Here is an 18,381-nt window from a genome sequence, read left to right as displayed (position 1 = left end):
TTTTGAAAGCCGTAACATGCCGATAGAGATGGAATGATTGAAACATGTTTGAGTCCTTGTAGTAATAGTCGTTCCAAACTTAAATCCGAACAGATTCCTAGTCATTCTTTATGAAATGTGCTTATTTAATGTGGCTTTTTTAGATTGAAGTTGGGATTTGGGAGTAGGGAAATTTGAGTGTAACTTATGACGTGTAGCATTAGCCACTGGGCAGTGAGCAACTGCCAGCCTGTTATTCAAATTTTGTGGCATCGGTTTTCATTAAATTAAATTGTTAGCGCAAATGGAAGGTAATGAGATGGAATTGGTTCCGTGGTTTCTGCGTGTAGGAGCGTAGCTCGTCATGTACATTTGATTATGTGAACCTGCTTGAGCATGGTTTGCTTCTAAGAAGACAGTTAGTTTTCCTACTAGATTAACTTGCAACCCGTTCAAAATAACACTTTCTTCAAATGCAATATTTTGGGGGTCGATTTCTAGGGATATTAAGACATGCAGTAAGCAAATGATGAATGGCATATTGTCAGTTCTAGGTTTGGAATCCCTTCTGCTCGTTTTGGACCTGGCATGATTAACCTTTAAGGGACGCAAAAACGTAGTACTACAATAAATTTGTCTGTCCGCAAATCGATGGTTTATTAGAGCTTACATGTTTATAAACTATATTAACTATCTTTAACATTATGTGTTTTTTTGGAAAGAACTACTACTATCTTTAACTTATTTCAACAAAAAGAGGGATTAATACCACTAGAACTTTTGCAAAAAAATGTTCGCATTTGGTAGTATTCACAAGATTTGAGAAATTTTTTTATCTGTAAATTAAGTGAAATTTTGGTAAACAAGAAGGAATATTTAAATAATGGCTTATAATACTCCCAAAAATTAAAATAGCTAATATATAATGCTGTTTAAAAGGTTTGCTTTTTGGTTTGGCCAAGCCATATTTAATATTACTCCCAAACAAAATGTTGACTAAGCAAACTAAAATTTAAAAATGAAAGAAACTGTTTTCATTATCTTTTATGTTCCAAATTCTACTTAAGTAGATGGTAGATACAGCGCTCCCACTCTACATTAGATCTAACACCCACACCTAATCTATAAGTTATCTTAAATTATTCGAGGGAAACAATCAGAAAATTTTCTCATCCAATAAGGGCAAGCCACGTATCAGCTTTGTTGAATCGTAGGGCTATAAGCCCCGTGGGATATGCTGTTTCGTGTCCAAACGAATGCGTGTTGAAGGATATTAGGATATGTATGGTGGTGACCACATTTTATTATGCAACGAATGGAGTAATAGTAAACTAATTTATGCAATTGACTGCACCTAAATATCCATTATTGAATTATATATGTTTCAGCATTTCACTATGAGACTACAATTTGCTCTAACTAACGTACCGAACGAGCTTTTAAAAATATACATATGTAAATGGTTTGTAATTTTTCTACTCATATGTGCTTAGGATTGAATCTTCTCATTTAACTTTTTGGTTTAGACTTAAGACTTCGATCACTCCACGCTTTTAAAATAAAACTAAAAAACACTTCGAAGTGCAACAACTATGTATCAAGTATCCAATAAGTGATTTTGTTAACAACAATAAGGAAGAGAAAAATTTGGAGCATTGTTGATTTTCTTCCCAGACGTTGACCCCTCACCAAGCTTCTTACAAGCAGGTGGGGTTGGGCTAAACTAAGTATATTGACTAATTGTTGCAAATCACTTAATCTCATACTATTTTTTCGATTAAAGAGTTAAATAAGTTTTTGATCTACAAATATATTTAGTAAGTTTTTGTCCTTTTAATTTTTCCGTCACGAATTTTAGTTTTTATTTTTAAGTCAACTCATATGTACTTTTTATTTTTAATAAATTTTTACGGAGAAATTTAAAATATTATAACAATATTTTCCACAAAATTACAAATTTTTCATAAAACCATGAATAAAAAATCGTGATGGAAAATATTTGAAATTAAAACTTGCTAAAAAAATTGATGGATTAAAAGTGAAATTTATGATATTTGTTATAGAGGTTAAAAACTGATTTAACCTTAAATTATGCATTAGTATCTAGGATTATCAGCAAAGTTTATTTTCTTTAAGACTTTGAACTTTAAGGATGATTTAAAATATGTAGACATCCCCTAAAAAAAATGTATACATAAATTGGTAAAATTGGGAATATAGGCAAAACTATGTCTCTGATCCTTTTAAGTTTAACCATTTTAAGCTCAACCATTTTACTTGTTATGTTAGTCTCTTTAACAAGTTATGTTAAAAAAAAGCATGTGTGACGTTTCTATAATGTGATAACTCACATACATGTCATATTTCTTCACCCTTCAATTCTTCTTAAAATCTAAAGGTGTGTCTCTTTCAAGTGTATCAAATTTATTCTTAGTAATAACATTTTTTGGAATATAAAGATGAGAATTTTATTTTAAGGTATTTAAAAAAAAGATATTTGGTTAACATTATAATATTCCTAAGAACCATAAAAATATGGATTATAATAGGTAGTTACACATGAGTTTATTTCCATCTTAATGGGAACTTTATTCCCACCATTTCTTTTTGGGATATTTTTTCTATTCCCAGAAACATTTTATAGACAGGAATAAAATTCAGTAAACTTCTAACAAACATATGCAAATATATTTCTCACTACAAAAAAAAAACAAATATATTTCTATCATTTTATTAAGAGGAATCTATGAATATTACTTGAAACAAACGCACCATAAACATCTACAACCAACAACTTTTAACTGCGGTATCTGAAATTTCACATTAATGTCTTTCTAATGATTCTAATTTGTGAGCCTAAAATAATGAACAACTTATCTCCAATGTAAGACATGATAAATCCAAACGTTGTTTATATCTAGCTGTGAAAATAATTGTGGTTCGCACAATCACAAATATAATAGAAAGGACAATATTACAAAATGTGCATAACTTGAAGACTAACGGTGCAAACAAAATGTAAAGGACTGCAGGCAGACATAATTTTGATTGAGTTGTGTTCAAAGCTAAACGCATAAAAGTAATAATGTAAGGTGCATATAATCTCGTTTTTTTTCTATTTCTTTCAAGCTAACATTGTTGTGAAAATGGAAATTAAAACATGAAAAAGTAATAGTTACACAATTTTAGAGAAATGCTGCTGCATGCAACAAATATATTTTTCAGAAAAGACCACGATAGCTGGGCCCATCAGTTTTATTTCCACCCACCAACCTTGTGATGAATAGCACTCCTCTTCATTTTAACCGCTTAAACAGTGTTGTTTGAGGCAGTAATAATGTAGCACTAAGGATTGTCGGTAAAGTAGTAAGATGGCGTCAAAGAGCTAGCTTAGCTAATAGTAGTAGCTTGCAAAAATATCACAACTCCTCTTACCTACACATGCACCTGCTAATCCAATCCTAGTTAAGTTAAATTATGCAAGCAACGTATGGGTTTGGAGTTGGACTATTTTGAATTACCAAACACCCACTCATCATCTTATCTACCTTTATATATACAAGTCCATTAATTCCATTCTCTTCAAGCAAGTTGAATCATGCATATCTCATGATTCATATTGATTGATTGACTCACCCATGCATGCAATATGAAACCTATGTCTCACTTATCTCCCACGCCTCCAGACCAAGTTTCCCACCACGACATGCTTCCTTTCTTCAACCAATCTATGGAACTTGTTCCTAATCCTCAAAGAACACGAACTCATGTTTCTCCCACGCTTGGTGAACTCCTTAAACGCGTCGAAGATGCTCAAAACGACAACAAAAATCCTCAACCTCACCATGTTCTTGACCTTTCTTCATCTTCTTCTTCCACCACCATTCCCCCACCTTTTTTCCTTTCTTTCACCAACTTAACTTACAGTGTAAAGCTCAACAAAAAGATGACTTGCTTCTCCTCCAAAAAAAGTGCTCTTCCAACAGATGAAGAACCCGAAATTACAAAACCAAACGGCACCAAGATTCTCCTCAATGATATCTCCGGTGAAGCAAGAGACGGTGAAATCATGGCAGTTCTTGGTGCAAGTGGCTCCGGCAAGTCAACTCTCATCGACGCTCTCGCTGACAGAATTTCCAAAGAGTCTCTCAAAGGCACTGTAACTCTAAACGGTGACGTTTTGGAGTCAAGTCTTCAAAAGGTTATATCAGCTTATGTCATGCAAGACGATCTTCTCTTCCCCATGCTCACCGTGGAAGAAACTCTCATGTTCTCTGCTGAGTTTCGTCTCCCTCGCTCTCTCTCCAAATCAAAGAAAAAAGCTCGTGTCCAAGCACTCATCGACCAGCTCGGTCTCCGCAACGCTGCCTCAACTGTCATCGGAGATGAAGGTCACCGTGGTGTTTCCGGTGGAGAACGCCGCCGTGTCTCCATCGGCACAGACATCATCCACGATCCAATCATTTTGTTCTTGGATGAACCAACCTCTGGACTTGACTCTACAAGCGCTTACATGGTGGTGAAGGTTTTGCAGAGAATTGCTCAGAGCGGTAGCATCGTCATGATGACCGTTCATCAACCAAGCTACAGAATCCTCGGTTTGTTAGACCGTTTGATCTTCCTTTCCCATGGACAAACCGTCTACAGCGGCTCTCCGGCGAACCTCCCTAGTTTTTTCCATGAATTCGGCCATCCCATACCAGAAAACGAGAACAAGACAGAATTCGCACTGGATCTAATCCGTGAGCTTGAAGAAAATCCCGGAGGAACAAAAAGCCTTGTAGAGTTCAACAAGTCATGGCAGTTAAAGTATAAACCAGCATCTGTAACTGCCGTTAACGGACCTAAAATGTCGTTAAAAGACGCCATCAGTGCGAGTATCTCAAGAGGGAAATTAGTCTCAGGAACTAACGGTGGTAATGGCAACGGTAACTCAATTGCGTCCTCAGTTGCCACTTTTGCAAATCCGTTTTGGATTGAAATGGCGGTTATTGGAAAACGGTCTCTACTAAACTCAAGACGGATGCCGGAATTATTCGGAATCCGTCTCGGTGCAGTTCTGGTTACCGGAGGAATCTTGGCCACCATCTTTTACCGTCTTGACGATTCACCAAAAGGTGTTCAAGAGCGTTTGGGTTTCTTCGCCTTTGCCATGTCAACAACCTTCTACACTTGTGCTGAAGCTATCCCCGTTTTCCTTCAAGAGCGTTACATTTTCATGAGAGAAACTGCTTACAACGCTTACCGTCGTTCTTCCTATGTCCTTGCACACTCCATCATCTCTCTCCCTGCACTCATCTTCCTCTCCTTCGCCTTCTCCGTCACCACTTTTTGGTCTGTTGGACTTGCCGGCGGGACATCTGGTTTCCTCTTTTACTTTTTCACCATTTTAGCTTCCTTCTGGGCTGGGAGCTCCTTCGTCACGTTCCTCTCCGGCGTTGTTTCGCATGTGATGCTTGGTTTCACCGTTGTGGTTGCTATTTTAGCTTACTTTCTTCTCTTCAGTGGATTCTTCATAAGTAGGGATAGGATTCCACCTTACTGGATATGGTTCCATTACCTATCACTGGTGAAGTACCCTTTTGAAGGAGTGCTTCAGAATGAGTTTGATATTAAGCCACCAAGGTGCTTCGTCAAAGGGATTCAGATGTTTGATAACACTCCGCTTGGTGATGTCCCAGGGAGTTTGAAGGTTGAGCTGTTGAAGAGCTTGAGTAGTACACTAGGGACTAACATAACGAGTTCTACTTGTGTTGTTACTGGAGCTGATATACTGAAGCAGCAAGGAGTCACACAACTTAGTAAATGGAACTGCTTGTTCATCACCATTGCTCTGGGATTCTTCTTTCGCTTCCTCTTTTACTTGGCGTTGCTATTTGGGAGCAAGAACAAGAGGAAATAGACACAAAAATCATATTGTAATAATCATATTGAGAGAGTATTGTAGCATGAAAACAATATTACAAATAGGTTCATGTATCATTGTGATTAAGGCTAGTTTAATTATCAACGGTGATCTTGTGCTTTTCTTTTAAAAAAAGATGATGATTGTATTTCTAGTATAATTTTATTTTTTAGTTGGATTAATTAATTGGGGCTTCTACGGTGCAATTTTTTTTTTTTTTTTTTTTTAAGTATTGAAAAAGTTATTTTTTTTAGCTAATAATATAACTGCAAATGTCATGTCTAGTGTCCTGCTAGTGCACCACTCTAAAACTAAACTTTACCTTATTACAAATCAGTCCGCATACAAAATATTAAGGGAAATTTCAATCTTAGTGCACAAATGATAATCTATGTTTAATTTTTATTTAATTAGGGACACAAATTGTAATAAGTAAAGATATAATGACACAATACATAAATACTTAATGATTAATCATTTAACTTCACCAGAAAAGTCATTCTCATAACTTCACCGTAGAATTTTCCTTAATTTATATATATCCTCAATTTATTTTCATGCTTAATCTTTAATTTTCTAGTAGTTTTCGTTTACCTCAAATATCACTGCAAATTTAGATGTCAGATAGCACTCATACTCTAAAATGTTCATGACTTTTAACACATGAATCACCTCGTCCCTTATTTTAGAGAAATTTCTAATTGATCTCTAACTTTACTGAACATTGATTAATTAAGTCGCTCTATCAATAGTTCAACTCGATTATGTGGCACATTATGTACCTAGTTGACAAAAACTTCACAACACACAATGAGACGTAAGGGACCACTCTGCATTGCTTCTATATTTAGCTTCGAGTATGTGCCGGTTTCATCTTCCCTATTGAGGAAGTAGAATCGCCGGCCTAAGGTATTGATTTCTATAAGGTATTGGCAAAGAGACTCAGGTAATGACCACAGACTTGCTTTCAAAGAATTAATCGGCATTTATAAAAGGGGGGTATTTGGTGCATGGAGTGTTGGTTGTTCAGGAATTTGGTTTGTGCGAAAAGGTTAAAAGAATAGCTTAATCTGTAGATGTTGAAGAAACTTACAATTCAGTTGGTTGGAATTTTTTTAATATATGTTTAGGGAGTTGGCTTTGACGATAGGTGGATGGGTTGGTTGGATACGGGCTTGTGTTTTCTCTGGTAGTTTGCCGGTTTTGGTGTATGGAAATCTAAGGGAGGAAATTGCTATAAGTAGAGGTTTAAAAGCGGTAGGATAGCTGGCATAGTTCTTATCCTTTTGGTGGCGGAGGGGTTGAGGATCATTAATGAGAAAAGCGGTAGGATATAAATATTGTAAAGGGTTCCTAGTGGAGAATCCGGAGGTGGTTGTATCTCATCCACATTATGTTGATGATACTTTATTCATTGGTGAGATTTGTATCGATAATCTTTGAGCAATGAAGGTAATATTTAAGTGGATTTAATTAATGTTCGGGTTAAATGTTAATTTTGCAAAATGTAGAGGAAGTAACGAAGATTATGAGTTGCAAAGTGAGAATTTTTTTGTTTACTTATCTTGGCCATCTGGTGGAGCAAATTCAAGAAGAGCTTCAACGTGAAACCCGATGGTAGAGGCAATAAATAAAGGTTACATTCTTAGAGGAGTAGATATGTTAATTTTGGAGGAAGTGTGGTTTTTATTAATCTAGTATTGGGATTGATCCCAACATTCTACATGTCACCTTTTAGAATATCAAGTTGTGTTTACCTCGAAATTGTCCTTTTTCTATAAGGAAAAAAAAATTGTTTAGTTATTATACATTTCTTCCATTTAGAAAAATGAGTTTGTTGAACTCGATCAGTTCCTTCACGCCTAACTCGCCGCAAAGGAAGTTTTTGTGGGGAAGGGTGACAGAGGAAAACAAAAACAAGTTGAGTAAAATGGAGTGAGGCGTGTAGGCCAAAGTTATGTGGTGAGTTAGGAGTGAAGGATTTGGTGATTTTCAACATACTAATTTATCTAAATGGAAGTGGTGCATGATAACGAAGCATATGTTTTTCTTCTTTTGGAAGAAGGTATTGAAAGCAAGTAGGATTGGAATGAATAAGAAATATTCAATATGGTGGAGAGACTTGAGCAAGGTGACCTTATTAGACGAAGGGGAAACTGATTCTATAAAGTAGTCGGGAGAAAAGTTGGTAATGACGTTAATATCTGGTTTTGAAATGAAGTTTGGGTAGGAGAAACACAACCACATAGTTTTTTCAAGATTATTTCTATTGTCGAACCAAAAAAATAGGTGTGTGGTAGATATTGGAAAGTGGGTCCTAGATCCGTCATTGCTAAACACGACCATTTTCGTATGGCTTAAATATGTATTTCATCCTTGCAATTAGGAGTCGTTTAAAAATTGGTCCATGTATTCGCCAATCCTTGCAAACTAGCCTTGCAATCATTAATCATTTAAAATTTCGTCCATTGCCACGTGAAATTGAAGAAAGAATTGAAAACCCCGGGGTAAAATTGGAATTTCATGTGTGACAGTGATTGCCACGTCATCAAATTAGTGACGTGGCATTGATTAAGTGGGGAGAGGGACGAAATTTTAAATGATTAAACAATACAAAGGTAAATTGCAAGGATTAGCGAATACAAAGACCAATTTTTAAACGACCCCTAATTGCAAGGATGAAATACATATTTTAACCTTTATGTATTCATGTAGGTGAATTTATAAAGTATACACCAAAGTCAATCAAACCACAACTATAGCGATTAAAAGTATACTCTCAACATCAATCCGACACTCAACAATTGTTTCACAAAACCACAAAGAACAAATCGACTATAGGGTCAGAATAATAAATGTTTATGGTGCAAGTACAAGTTACTAAGCTATTTTATTTTTGGCAAATATCCTATTATAGGTCATTACTTTGTCCACCCTACGAGTTTCTTGCACACCTTTTTAGATATTAAGATTTGAAATATTTCAACGTGTTTTTAAAGGTTTATAGGGTTTTTATGAAGTTTGGATTCTAAAATCCGAACTATATAGGGCGCGTGAGACCTCGCAAGGTGGAAAAAGAACACGGTCCTTATTATAAGAGACAAATTTTATGGTATACTAAAAAATTTGAGTGTACCGGTACACCAAATCGTTAAATTAAATAATTAAACGAGTTGCTTTTTTAAGAAAAACAATTGTATTCTATCATTAACAATTATAATATTGAATCTATTTATCAAAAGTGTCGACGAAATAATTTTTTTTTTTTTTGTTACTCATAACAAAGAATATTTATGATTTTTTATGAGAAAATGTTAAAAATTTAATATGATTCTTATAAATAATAAAATGATAGTTTTTCTTATAAAATGATATTTTCTAAAATATAAATATTGATAAATAACTTTTTATTTTATAAAATGATCGTTAAAACAATAAATTTATGTGATGTATCGCAGAAGATCCCATTATAAGATCGTATCATAAGAAGCCCACTAGGCCCATGTACCCAACTTACTCCAAAAATAAGACATTGGCAGCGCACTTGATATAAATAGTGAAACGCAAGGTAAGAAGCCGATCCAGTTTCAAAGTGTTAGGTTTTCGGCAATCTCCTCCAAGGTACCAATCCTCATTCTCTTCTCTCTTTTCCCCAATTCAATTCAATTTCATTTTCCTATTCCCTTTCAATTTTTTATTTTTCCATCGGATCTTGTAATTGCATGCATATCGCCTTCAATTGATTCACCCTTTAACCATTCAATTCCCAGTTTCCAATTTCATCGATCGGTTTGTATTTCTCTGTTTTTCGATTTAAATTTCGTAGCTTGATTTCAATTAGATCTAGACAATATCTATCTATGCTCGTATTTTTTTTTGGGTGTTTAATTTCAACTGTTTATCTACTTTACCATCAAGAGAAAAAGAGATTTTTTTTTTTGTTTCCAATCACTTTGTTGATTCATAACCCAATTTCAGTTATTGATTGCATACAGCTAGAAGATATCGACAATGCCTCGCTACGATGATAAGTATGGCAATACCCGCCTCTATGTGGGTCGTTTGTCTTCACGAACTCGTTCCCGTGATCTGGAGCGGGTCTTCAGCAGATATGGAAGGTAATTTTCAAGTTTTACACTGATTTAATTTCAATTGCATTCACAATTGTTTAATTGGGTTTTGCTTTATGCAATTTTTGTCTTTTGTATTATTTTGTGTGCAATTGTTAGTTCTATCACATTCCATGTCTGGTTGTGTATCTAATTCCTAGACTATTAGAGGAGATCCCAGACCTTGTTGTGTTTGTCGGATTTGTTTAGGCTTTACCAATTTATGAATGGAAAATTATTACCATGTCTCCTTGTGTCACTTCCTTTGTTGATTTGCAACCGAGCTAGATTAGTGATGGGTTTGGCATGGGGTGCCATTGTCTGTGGGCCTGTTTGGATAAACAACTTATTTGCAGCTTATGTATATGCTTACATAAGCTATAAGCTATTTCGTTAATAATAGATGAAATAAAGTTAAATTCTTTTTGTATATGTTGCAAGTTGTTTTCATAACCTATATTGGAGAACTTATGAAAATAAACTCAAAAAAGCTTATTAAAATAGTCAAAAGCTGTTTTCAAAAAATTTCTTCAACAGTCTCACTAAACTTAATTCAGTAGATAAGCTCAACTAAGCCAATCCAAATAGGCCCTATTTCTAAAGTTAGGGAACAATATACAGGTTCTTTCCAAGCTTTGTTTTGGGCTTGGATTTATGTTGGTTATACCTCATGTTATGCGTGGGAACCGTATCCCACAGGTGTCATTTTTAACTTAAATGATCTTGTTGAAGGTTTTTGGGTTTTCACTAAACCCGGAGGTCTGTGGTGGGAGGGTGGCCTTGGTGTAATCTTGGTGTAATTGGTGGAAATTCCTACCTGAGTGTTGACTTTGGCGATTCTTTCTGTAATGTTATTGCGTGTTTTTATGGAATTGGCAACAATCACAAACTGGTGTTTAGTTCGTCTTTGAGGGGCGAAGTATCATACAGTTCCAGTAGTTAAGTAATGATGGCCTTACTGTTTATGGAAACCATTTCCGCAGCGTTCGAGATGTGGATATGAAGCATGATTACGCCTTTGTTGTAAGTTCTTACCCTTTCCCGTGTTTGTTACTTTTTTATTTTCACTTTGATTTCTGTTCTTTGCTCTGCCCAAAGGTGGCTTCTATTATCTCTACTCGGGGGGAGTTCAATTATAGATTGTGCGGTAAGATTTGTGTTACTTTTGTGGCTTGTTCCTTACATATTTTGAGCAGGAATTTAGAGATCCTCGAGATGCTGATGATGCAAGATACAATTTGGATGGTCGTGATATTGATGGAAGTCGTCTTATTGTGGAATTTGCAAAAGGGGTAGGAATTAATTTCCGGCTGTACTTATTACACCTTTTTTTTTTGTTTCTTTGTTATGTCTCTTTTATAATTAGCTTTCAAGGATTTTTTTTTTTTTTTTGTATTGATGTTCCTTTTTAATGCTGATGCTTTAGATGTTTCATTTGAAAGTGCTTGCTCCATCCATGTATATATTTGACGAGTGTCTAATCTGATAGTCGCATATAATTACACACTCCCTTTGATTTCATATATAAGCAAAAATTGGTCAAAGGAAGTTTATGAATTTGGTCCAAATTTTATGTCAAAGATAGTTTTTGAATTTTGTCCTAATTGGTCCAAAATTAGGACCAAATTCATCACCTTTATTTGACCAATTTTTGCTTTTATTTGATTCCGGAGATAGTATTGGCAATTTGCAAGGGATGCTTATCTGTATGTCTGTCCGATATCTGTATGTCTGTATATCTGTATGCAAGGGATATTTTTGCTTTTTGATATCCTTATTGTCTTATAGTTCACTATTCTTGCTTTTTGGCACATTCTGTTTTAAATTTCTAATTGGGATTATCCCTTGAAGATGAATAGAAGAGCCTTCAATTTAACTTTGTAATTTTCAATGAGGTTTACTAGCTTTATTTTGGTTTTGGAATTGGTAACTAACTCTTTGATATCCTTATTGTCTTATAGTTCACTATTCTTGCTTTTTGGCACATTCTGTTTTAAATTTCTAATTGGGATTATCCCTTGAAGATGAATAGAAGAGCCTTCAATTTAACTTTGTAATTTTCAAGGAGGTTTACTAGCTTTATTTTGGTTTTGGAATTGGTAACTAACTCTTTGATAATCCTTATTGTCTTATAGTTCACTATTCTTGCTTTTTGGCACATTCTGTTTTAAATTTCTAATTGGGATTATCCCTTGAAGATGAATAGAAGAGCCTTCAATTTAACTTTGTAATTTTCAAGGAGGTTTACTAGCTTTATTTTGGTTTTGGAATTGGTAACTAACTCTTCCTCTTGCTATATAGCAGCATAATAAAAAGTAATTACGTTAATGACAACATTAGCAGCACAATAAAAAGTGATTAATTTATGATTACATTGTTGGTCTGTTGTCTTTTATTTTTATGGCTTGAATTTATGCTTTACTTTGACTGTTGGCTTAAATACTTCACATAAAATCATTTGCACTTGTTCCCTGGTATTTCTGATGATGTTGCTATTTTTTTTTGGGGCTTTAAACCATTCAGGTTCCTCGGGGTTCCCGTGATTCTCGGGATTCTAGGGAATATTTGGGTCGAGGTCCACCTCCTGGATCTGGACGCTGCTTTAACTGTGGCATTGATGGCCACTGGGCTCGAGATTGCAAAGCTGGGGATTGGAAGAACAAGTGTTACCGCTGTGGGGAGAGAGGTCATATCGAAAAGAACTGCAAGAACAGTCCAAAAAAATTGAGGTAGGCCATGGTGTTGGGGTTCCAAGCACACTGGTGCTGTAATGTTAATTTATTCTTGATCTGTTCATTGCAACAATGCTTTCTAATGGATTTTCTGAGCCTTCAACTGATGATTTCAATTTGACTTGTTCTAGCAGCAGACATGCACGAAGTGTTTCACGTTCTCCAGGCAGGTCACGTTCTCCAGCCAGGTCTCGATCTCCAGCCAGGTCTCGTTCTCCTAGGAGAGGCAGAAGCCGTGACAGAAGCTACAGCCCGGCTCGCAGCTATAGGTCAGTACTTGAAAGCAGTAAATAGTCCAAGATTATTTGCTTTTACTTAAGTACACATAATTGTTCTTTACTTATAAGCTGAACATTGGGTGCTCTTGTTCTTTCCAGCCGATCAAGATCTCCTGTCAGAAGAGATCGAAGCCCGGTTGCTTCAGATAGATCACGGAGTCCTCCGCCCTCCAAGTCAAGGAAGTATAGTCGATCTCCTGAAGGCAGTCCACAAAAGAGCACATCTCCTGGGAATGATAGGGTGGTTGCAACCCAAGATGGGTCTGATTACAGTGATGGTGCTAGAGTGAAGAGCAGAAGCCCCTCAAGGGACAATGATGATAGCCCTAAGGCTAATGGGCGCAGCAGAAGCCGCAGCCGCAGCCCCAGGGATGAGGATAGGAGCCCCGTAGAGGAGGATGATGACAACAATCGTCGCTCTCCATCACCTTAAGAAGTATTTTTTCTTATAAATCAGCTCAGGACGTGGCCAAGGATATTCATATGTTTTGTTTATGAAATGCACTATATCCATCTCTTTTTGAATGCTTAATGATGCTTATGGTTATGAACAATGGTTGTGTATGCTATTTTAAATTTTTAAACCTCTGTTGGTTGCAACAATTGTTACTTGTTTGAAAATAAGTTTCTAACATTGCATAACTTTAAATATATTTGCTTGTGAGAAATTTTAAAACTGCATCTTCAAATCCTAGAGTTCTAGTTCCTTTTTCTTACATTAGTGCTATTATGAAAAATGATAATCTATCGAGACTTAATTTTAGTGCATGGGATTTTGGAAGCCACATTTGTCATCTCCGCTTGGTCCTGGTTGGGTTGGCTTGTTTTTGAACTTATGAAAAATATCTTCATAATTTATTTTTCATAATTTGTTTTTGAACTTATGAAAGATATAATTCTGTCTATAAACCCGCAGCAAGAGAGGCAAATTATAGTTGTCATGTTGACGTGTGGGGGATATGGTGTGGGAGGAAAAGACTGCACCTTTTTTAGGCATAACTGGTCGGGTTGAAGAAGTCTGTTGGATGCAGCTCAATATATGGATGTTCTTGTGCCCCATTATTGGACAAAACCCCAGCTGGTTTCTGAAAATGTAACTTGTTTTTCTTAGGAATGAGAAGAGACATTTTGATGAGGCATTCTCCTGTTGGTCAAATCCAGATGACATTTTTCTGAAGTTAGTAGTCACAGTTGTTCATCATCAGGCTTCAGACTTCACTAATTTGACTCAATCAATGATCAATGCAACTCTTTTCTATCCTATTTGTCGGTTGGATTCAATTGGAACGCATATGTATATCCAAGTCTTCTTATTAATTTGCGGTTGTTACTACTACTTGAAGACTTGGGTTTTGATTCTTCGTAATAATAATATATCCAACTTTGTGCCCCATTAGTAAGACTTGGGTTTATTTTAGTCAACTAGTTGTTGGCCAGAAATTAACCTAAGGTGAATAAGCGGGGGAATACACTGTTCGAACTCAACCCCTGCATATTACTTGTAATGTCCATATCAATTGAGTTATGCTCACGAAGACAACTTTGTCCAAGTTTAAAATAATCCCATCCTCCACACCTCCGCCCCTACCCTTCTCCATTCACCTCCAACCAAACAGAACTTTAGTTAAAAAGGAGAGTACACTATCTGATAACTGTACTAGATAGTGGAACTATATAAATATGAATTGAGATCAAATAGTCGACATGTGTATAATGGAAGACAAGATTTTTTGAAGTTTCTGATGATTTTTTATTTTACTCAGTAATTATAAACTTCTAGTATAAACGTGAGAACTAAAGATTTATAAGTTATACAAAATCATGGTACAAATCAACGACTGAAAATAAAAAACAGATGTAACATTTCAGTCTATGCTAAATAAACGTAATATTCAAAACGTCTCAAGAAAGCTTTATGAATTTATCGAAGTGCTGACCAGGATTTGCCGGTAGTCGTTGGATTTTTTATCAACCACTGAGATTATTACTGCAGTGGCTGGTAAAAATTCATTTCTGCCAAACATACACAAACCCTTGACGACATCTGGGTCTTCACCCCACCAGTATTACACAGTACACTTAATTTAGTCTTTAATCTAATTTGAAAAATGGAAGAATCAATGGATGTATTTTTACTTATGTTTGGGCAGTTTTGTCAGATAAAGTACCATATAAAATGTGTAGTCTGTACAGGTGACTATAGACAGTAGCATTATTGCTGTCCACATTGAAAACTAGAACTATCTCTTATGGTGAAATTTGAACGCCAAACCAAAATATATTTTCATCAACAAAATTGTGAGAGAAAAGCCTACTGTACAGAAGGAAATTTGTTAAACTATCATATGATTGTGCCAAGGCCGAGCTCATCCTCAATGTCATCACCTTCATCAAATAACTTCAAAAATCGAGCCTGATCCTGTTCTCTCTTCCTCTTTTGCCAGTACTTATATGTTCCCACGGCTCCCGCGATCAGTACAGTTGAAACCAAAACGGTAAGCAAAACGATAACTCCCACATTCATTCCCTTTCCTTTATGATTCCCGTCAGATGCAGATATAGTATCTGTACATATGAACACAATTAATTTCTTTGCAAAACATACAATTTCAGAGATTACCTAGTATACTGGTATAGATGTAAGCATATATCGCCAGAAAAATAATTTCGAGGTTTATTTAGATGTATAAAAGGAACAAACACAGGAATGACCAGTGGTTTCCAGATCCACAACGACAAAATAAATAATCATCATTGAGAAGAAAAAACTTTCAGATGTATCATGTATGGTACTAATATCAACAACAATGAAGCGTTCAAGCCTTATCCCAAAAGGTGGAATGATACTTAACTACCGAAGGTTATAGCATCAAAGATAAATGCGTTTGTTGATTACAGGGGAAAGTTTCAGGATATATCTTTTCCCTTAGATTCTCAGCTAAATTATCTAAATAAATACACACAAGTATCCTTTGGTCAGAAACTCCTCTACAATAAATGATTATAGTCATCTACACTAATTTGAAATAAATGCACCAAAGTGTAAGTATCATACATCATTACTAGAAATGGGAAGAATCAATAACCAAATTTGTAATTAACTTCTTTTGATCAACTTAATAATTGCTGCAGTGGCATCAACAAAGTAGTTTGCATGGACAAATATCACGATAGCAGTAAAAGAAATTTCAAAGGTTGCAAGAGGCTCACCATTAGAAAAAGATAAGCATTCAGGGCATATAAAACTAGCATTAAGTTCTTTTTCCTTGAAGTGGACATATTTTCCATCAGGGGCAGTAAAATCAGAAGGACACAGCTCCCACTCATCAAATTCATCATCAGAAAGAACACTGTCTTTCTCATAGAATCCACATCGCTTGCACTTTCTAGCTGTAAATTCAGTCAAAGGCTGAAAGCACAAAGCAAAATCTCAGTAGTTGCTAATTGAAACTAAAGATCCAAACACACCTGAATTGTATACAACTATGTTTCAGTTTCCTAAGCCAATCAGCAAGAGTTGAAAAATGAAACTAAAAATGGTTCTAACAAACACATAGACCCTATTTAGATAAACAACTTAATTAAAGACTTATAGCATAAGCGCTAATCATATAAGTGTGTATGTATTAGCTATGAGCTACCACGAAGAGCTAATGGAAATAAGCATAAAACAACAACTTATATACATGTCAAAATTGTTTTCATACGGTATTGCGAACAGTCTCACAAATACACTTATACCAGAAGATAAGCTCAAATAAGTCAATCCAAACATGCCCTTAATATAATATCAATTAATTAGCAATAATTAAATGCGAAGGAATGCAAAACACAAGAAAACAAAAAGAGTAGCAACCTGCCAAGACTCTTCACCCTTAAAAGCATAAAGAACATGTTTTTTTTTGACATCAGGTAAAATGGTTTTGTTGTCGCCGCTACATCGAAAATAGACAGATGGAGTGGGTCTTAGCCACTCATGGGTTGTGAAAATCTCAATGGAACTTAGGGTCACCACCGCGGATAATACCAAACCTGTGAAACAAAAAAAAAAAAAAAAAAAAGTTGAATAATCAATATCAAATTACATGAAAACTTTGCTGAGATATATGAATGAAATGAGGTGTTTGTTAAGGACCTGGAAAATAGGTGAAGAAGAATATGAAGGAGAATAAGAAGAGGCGAGAAACCCTAGAATTTTGCAGATGTTGAACGGACATTGCAAGGAAATTTGGGTGATCGATTAAGAATTAACATACAAAATTGAAATTTAGAGGAATTGGATTTGGTGAATAATGGATCGGATTCGAAGGTCTTTGAATGTTAAACGACGACGTTTGAAGGTGATCGCCAAGGAAGAATAATATGTCGCGGGAAAGGTTCAAAGGTTGGTGGCTGGGTCGCAGCTGCTTTATTTAATGGAAGTATGGAACAAACTGGATTCTTTTGGTACAAAATATATATATATATTTTTACCTTTTTTCAGAAATTTTAAGTGAAGAAAAAGTAATTCAATTCAAGGAAAAAAAAACTTACTCTAACTTCCTCCAATCTCAATTATAAATATCTTATTTTTTAAAGTTATCGAATAACTATAATGTATTTAATATGTAAATGTAATATAGAACAAATACATTTGTTATTCAATAAATTTAAATTTAAATTCTTTTAATTGAAAATATGTCTTTTAACCACTAGACATAAACATTGAAGTTATTTTCTTTTTACTCTAATTTTAAAGTTTTGTTCTTCTTAAAAATAATGAATATAATAAAGTCAATAAGGACATTTGCCCCTCTTTTCCTACCAAAACAACAAAATAAAACAAAGTCAATGATCTAACTATCTAACTATCTTTTCTTGTACAAAAAGTTAAGTACAACCAACGTTTTAAGATAACCCATAGTTATAGTCTATACTCTTTCAAACCTTTTAAGCAAGTAGTTAAAAAAAAAAAAACCTTATAATTAAGAAGTATTAAGAGATGAATTTCTATGAATAACGGTGTAAACATTTTTGGAAACATATCTATGAATCACAGAGATAATATTATTTTGTTAAACTTAAAATGTCTTCACAAATAGTATCTCTAGTGTGTAAACAAGTTTTTAATAGAACACTGCATCATGTTAAATCCAAATATTATGTTTGTTGTCATAGAATTATTATAATTTTGTTTTTTGCTCTCTGGAAATCAGAATCTTACTAATAAAGCAAGAATCAATACTGTCAAACCATAGATAGGGACGTCTTCAACTATATATTCGATCAAATTATTGTCAATTTGTGAGTGTTAACTTTTTCTTTTAATCGTTCGTTGTGAATTTAAGTGGACAACAGCAATTGAACTAGATGCTTCCCATTCTGCACTATATAGATGC

General features: G+C 34.9%; 3 protein-coding genes across 7 annotated transcripts; 2 read left to right on the top strand and 1 right to left on the bottom strand.

Moving 5' to 3' along the window:
- Positions 1–3,498: 3,498 nt before the first annotated feature.
- On the top strand, positions 3,499–6,090 carry LOC11432354 (ABC transporter G family member 20). Its single transcript, XM_003625478.4, has one exon. It carries the CDS (start codon positions 3,629–3,631, stop codon positions 5,879–5,881), a length of 2,253 nt encoding a protein of 750 aa, XP_003625526.1. The 5' UTR covers positions 3,499–3,628; the 3' UTR covers positions 5,882–6,090.
- A 3,302-nt stretch (positions 6,091–9,392) lies between these two features.
- LOC112416407 (serine/arginine-rich splicing factor RS2Z32) lies at positions 9,393–13,679 on the top strand. 5 transcript variants are annotated; one of them, XM_024770143.2, is made up of 7 exons: positions 9,393–9,505; positions 9,880–10,002; positions 10,977–11,016; positions 11,190–11,285; positions 12,517–12,722; positions 12,860–12,994; positions 13,103–13,679. In XM_024770143.2, exons 2-7 carry the CDS (start codon positions 9,896–9,898, stop codon positions 13,434–13,436), a joined length of 918 nt encoding a protein of 305 aa, XP_024625911.1. In that variant the 5' UTR covers positions 9,393–9,505; positions 9,880–9,895; the 3' UTR covers positions 13,437–13,679. The 5 variants fall into 5 exon arrangements, with proteins under 5 accessions (XP_024625911.1, XP_024625909.1, XP_024625910.1 ...); XM_024770141.2 differs by having other exon boundaries at positions 12,857–12,994; positions 13,103–13,654; XM_024770142.2 differs by having other exon boundaries at positions 9,415–9,505; positions 9,863–10,002; positions 12,857–12,994; positions 13,103–13,654.
- A 1,421-nt stretch (positions 13,680–15,100) lies between these two features.
- On the bottom strand, positions 15,101–17,436 carry LOC11424574 (uncharacterized). The gene is made up of 4 exons (XM_003625480.4): positions 17,139–17,436; positions 16,860–17,035; positions 16,214–16,412; positions 15,101–15,568 (listed from the first exon to the last, which is right to left on the bottom strand). Exons 1-4 carry the CDS (start codon positions 17,218–17,220, stop codon positions 15,345–15,347), a joined length of 681 nt encoding a protein of 226 aa, XP_003625528.1. The 5' UTR covers positions 17,221–17,436; the 3' UTR covers positions 15,101–15,344.
- Between the last annotated feature and the right edge of the window lie 945 nt (positions 17,437–18,381).

Source organism: Medicago truncatula, chromosome 7 (assembly GCF_003473485.1).
Source record: "Medicago truncatula cultivar Jemalong A17 chromosome 7, MtrunA17r5.0-ANR, whole genome shotgun sequence".
In the NCBI taxonomy this organism is placed as follows: Eukaryota; Viridiplantae; Streptophyta; class Magnoliopsida; order Fabales; family Fabaceae; genus Medicago; species Medicago truncatula.
This window is presented reverse-complemented; position numbering and strand designations above follow the sequence as displayed.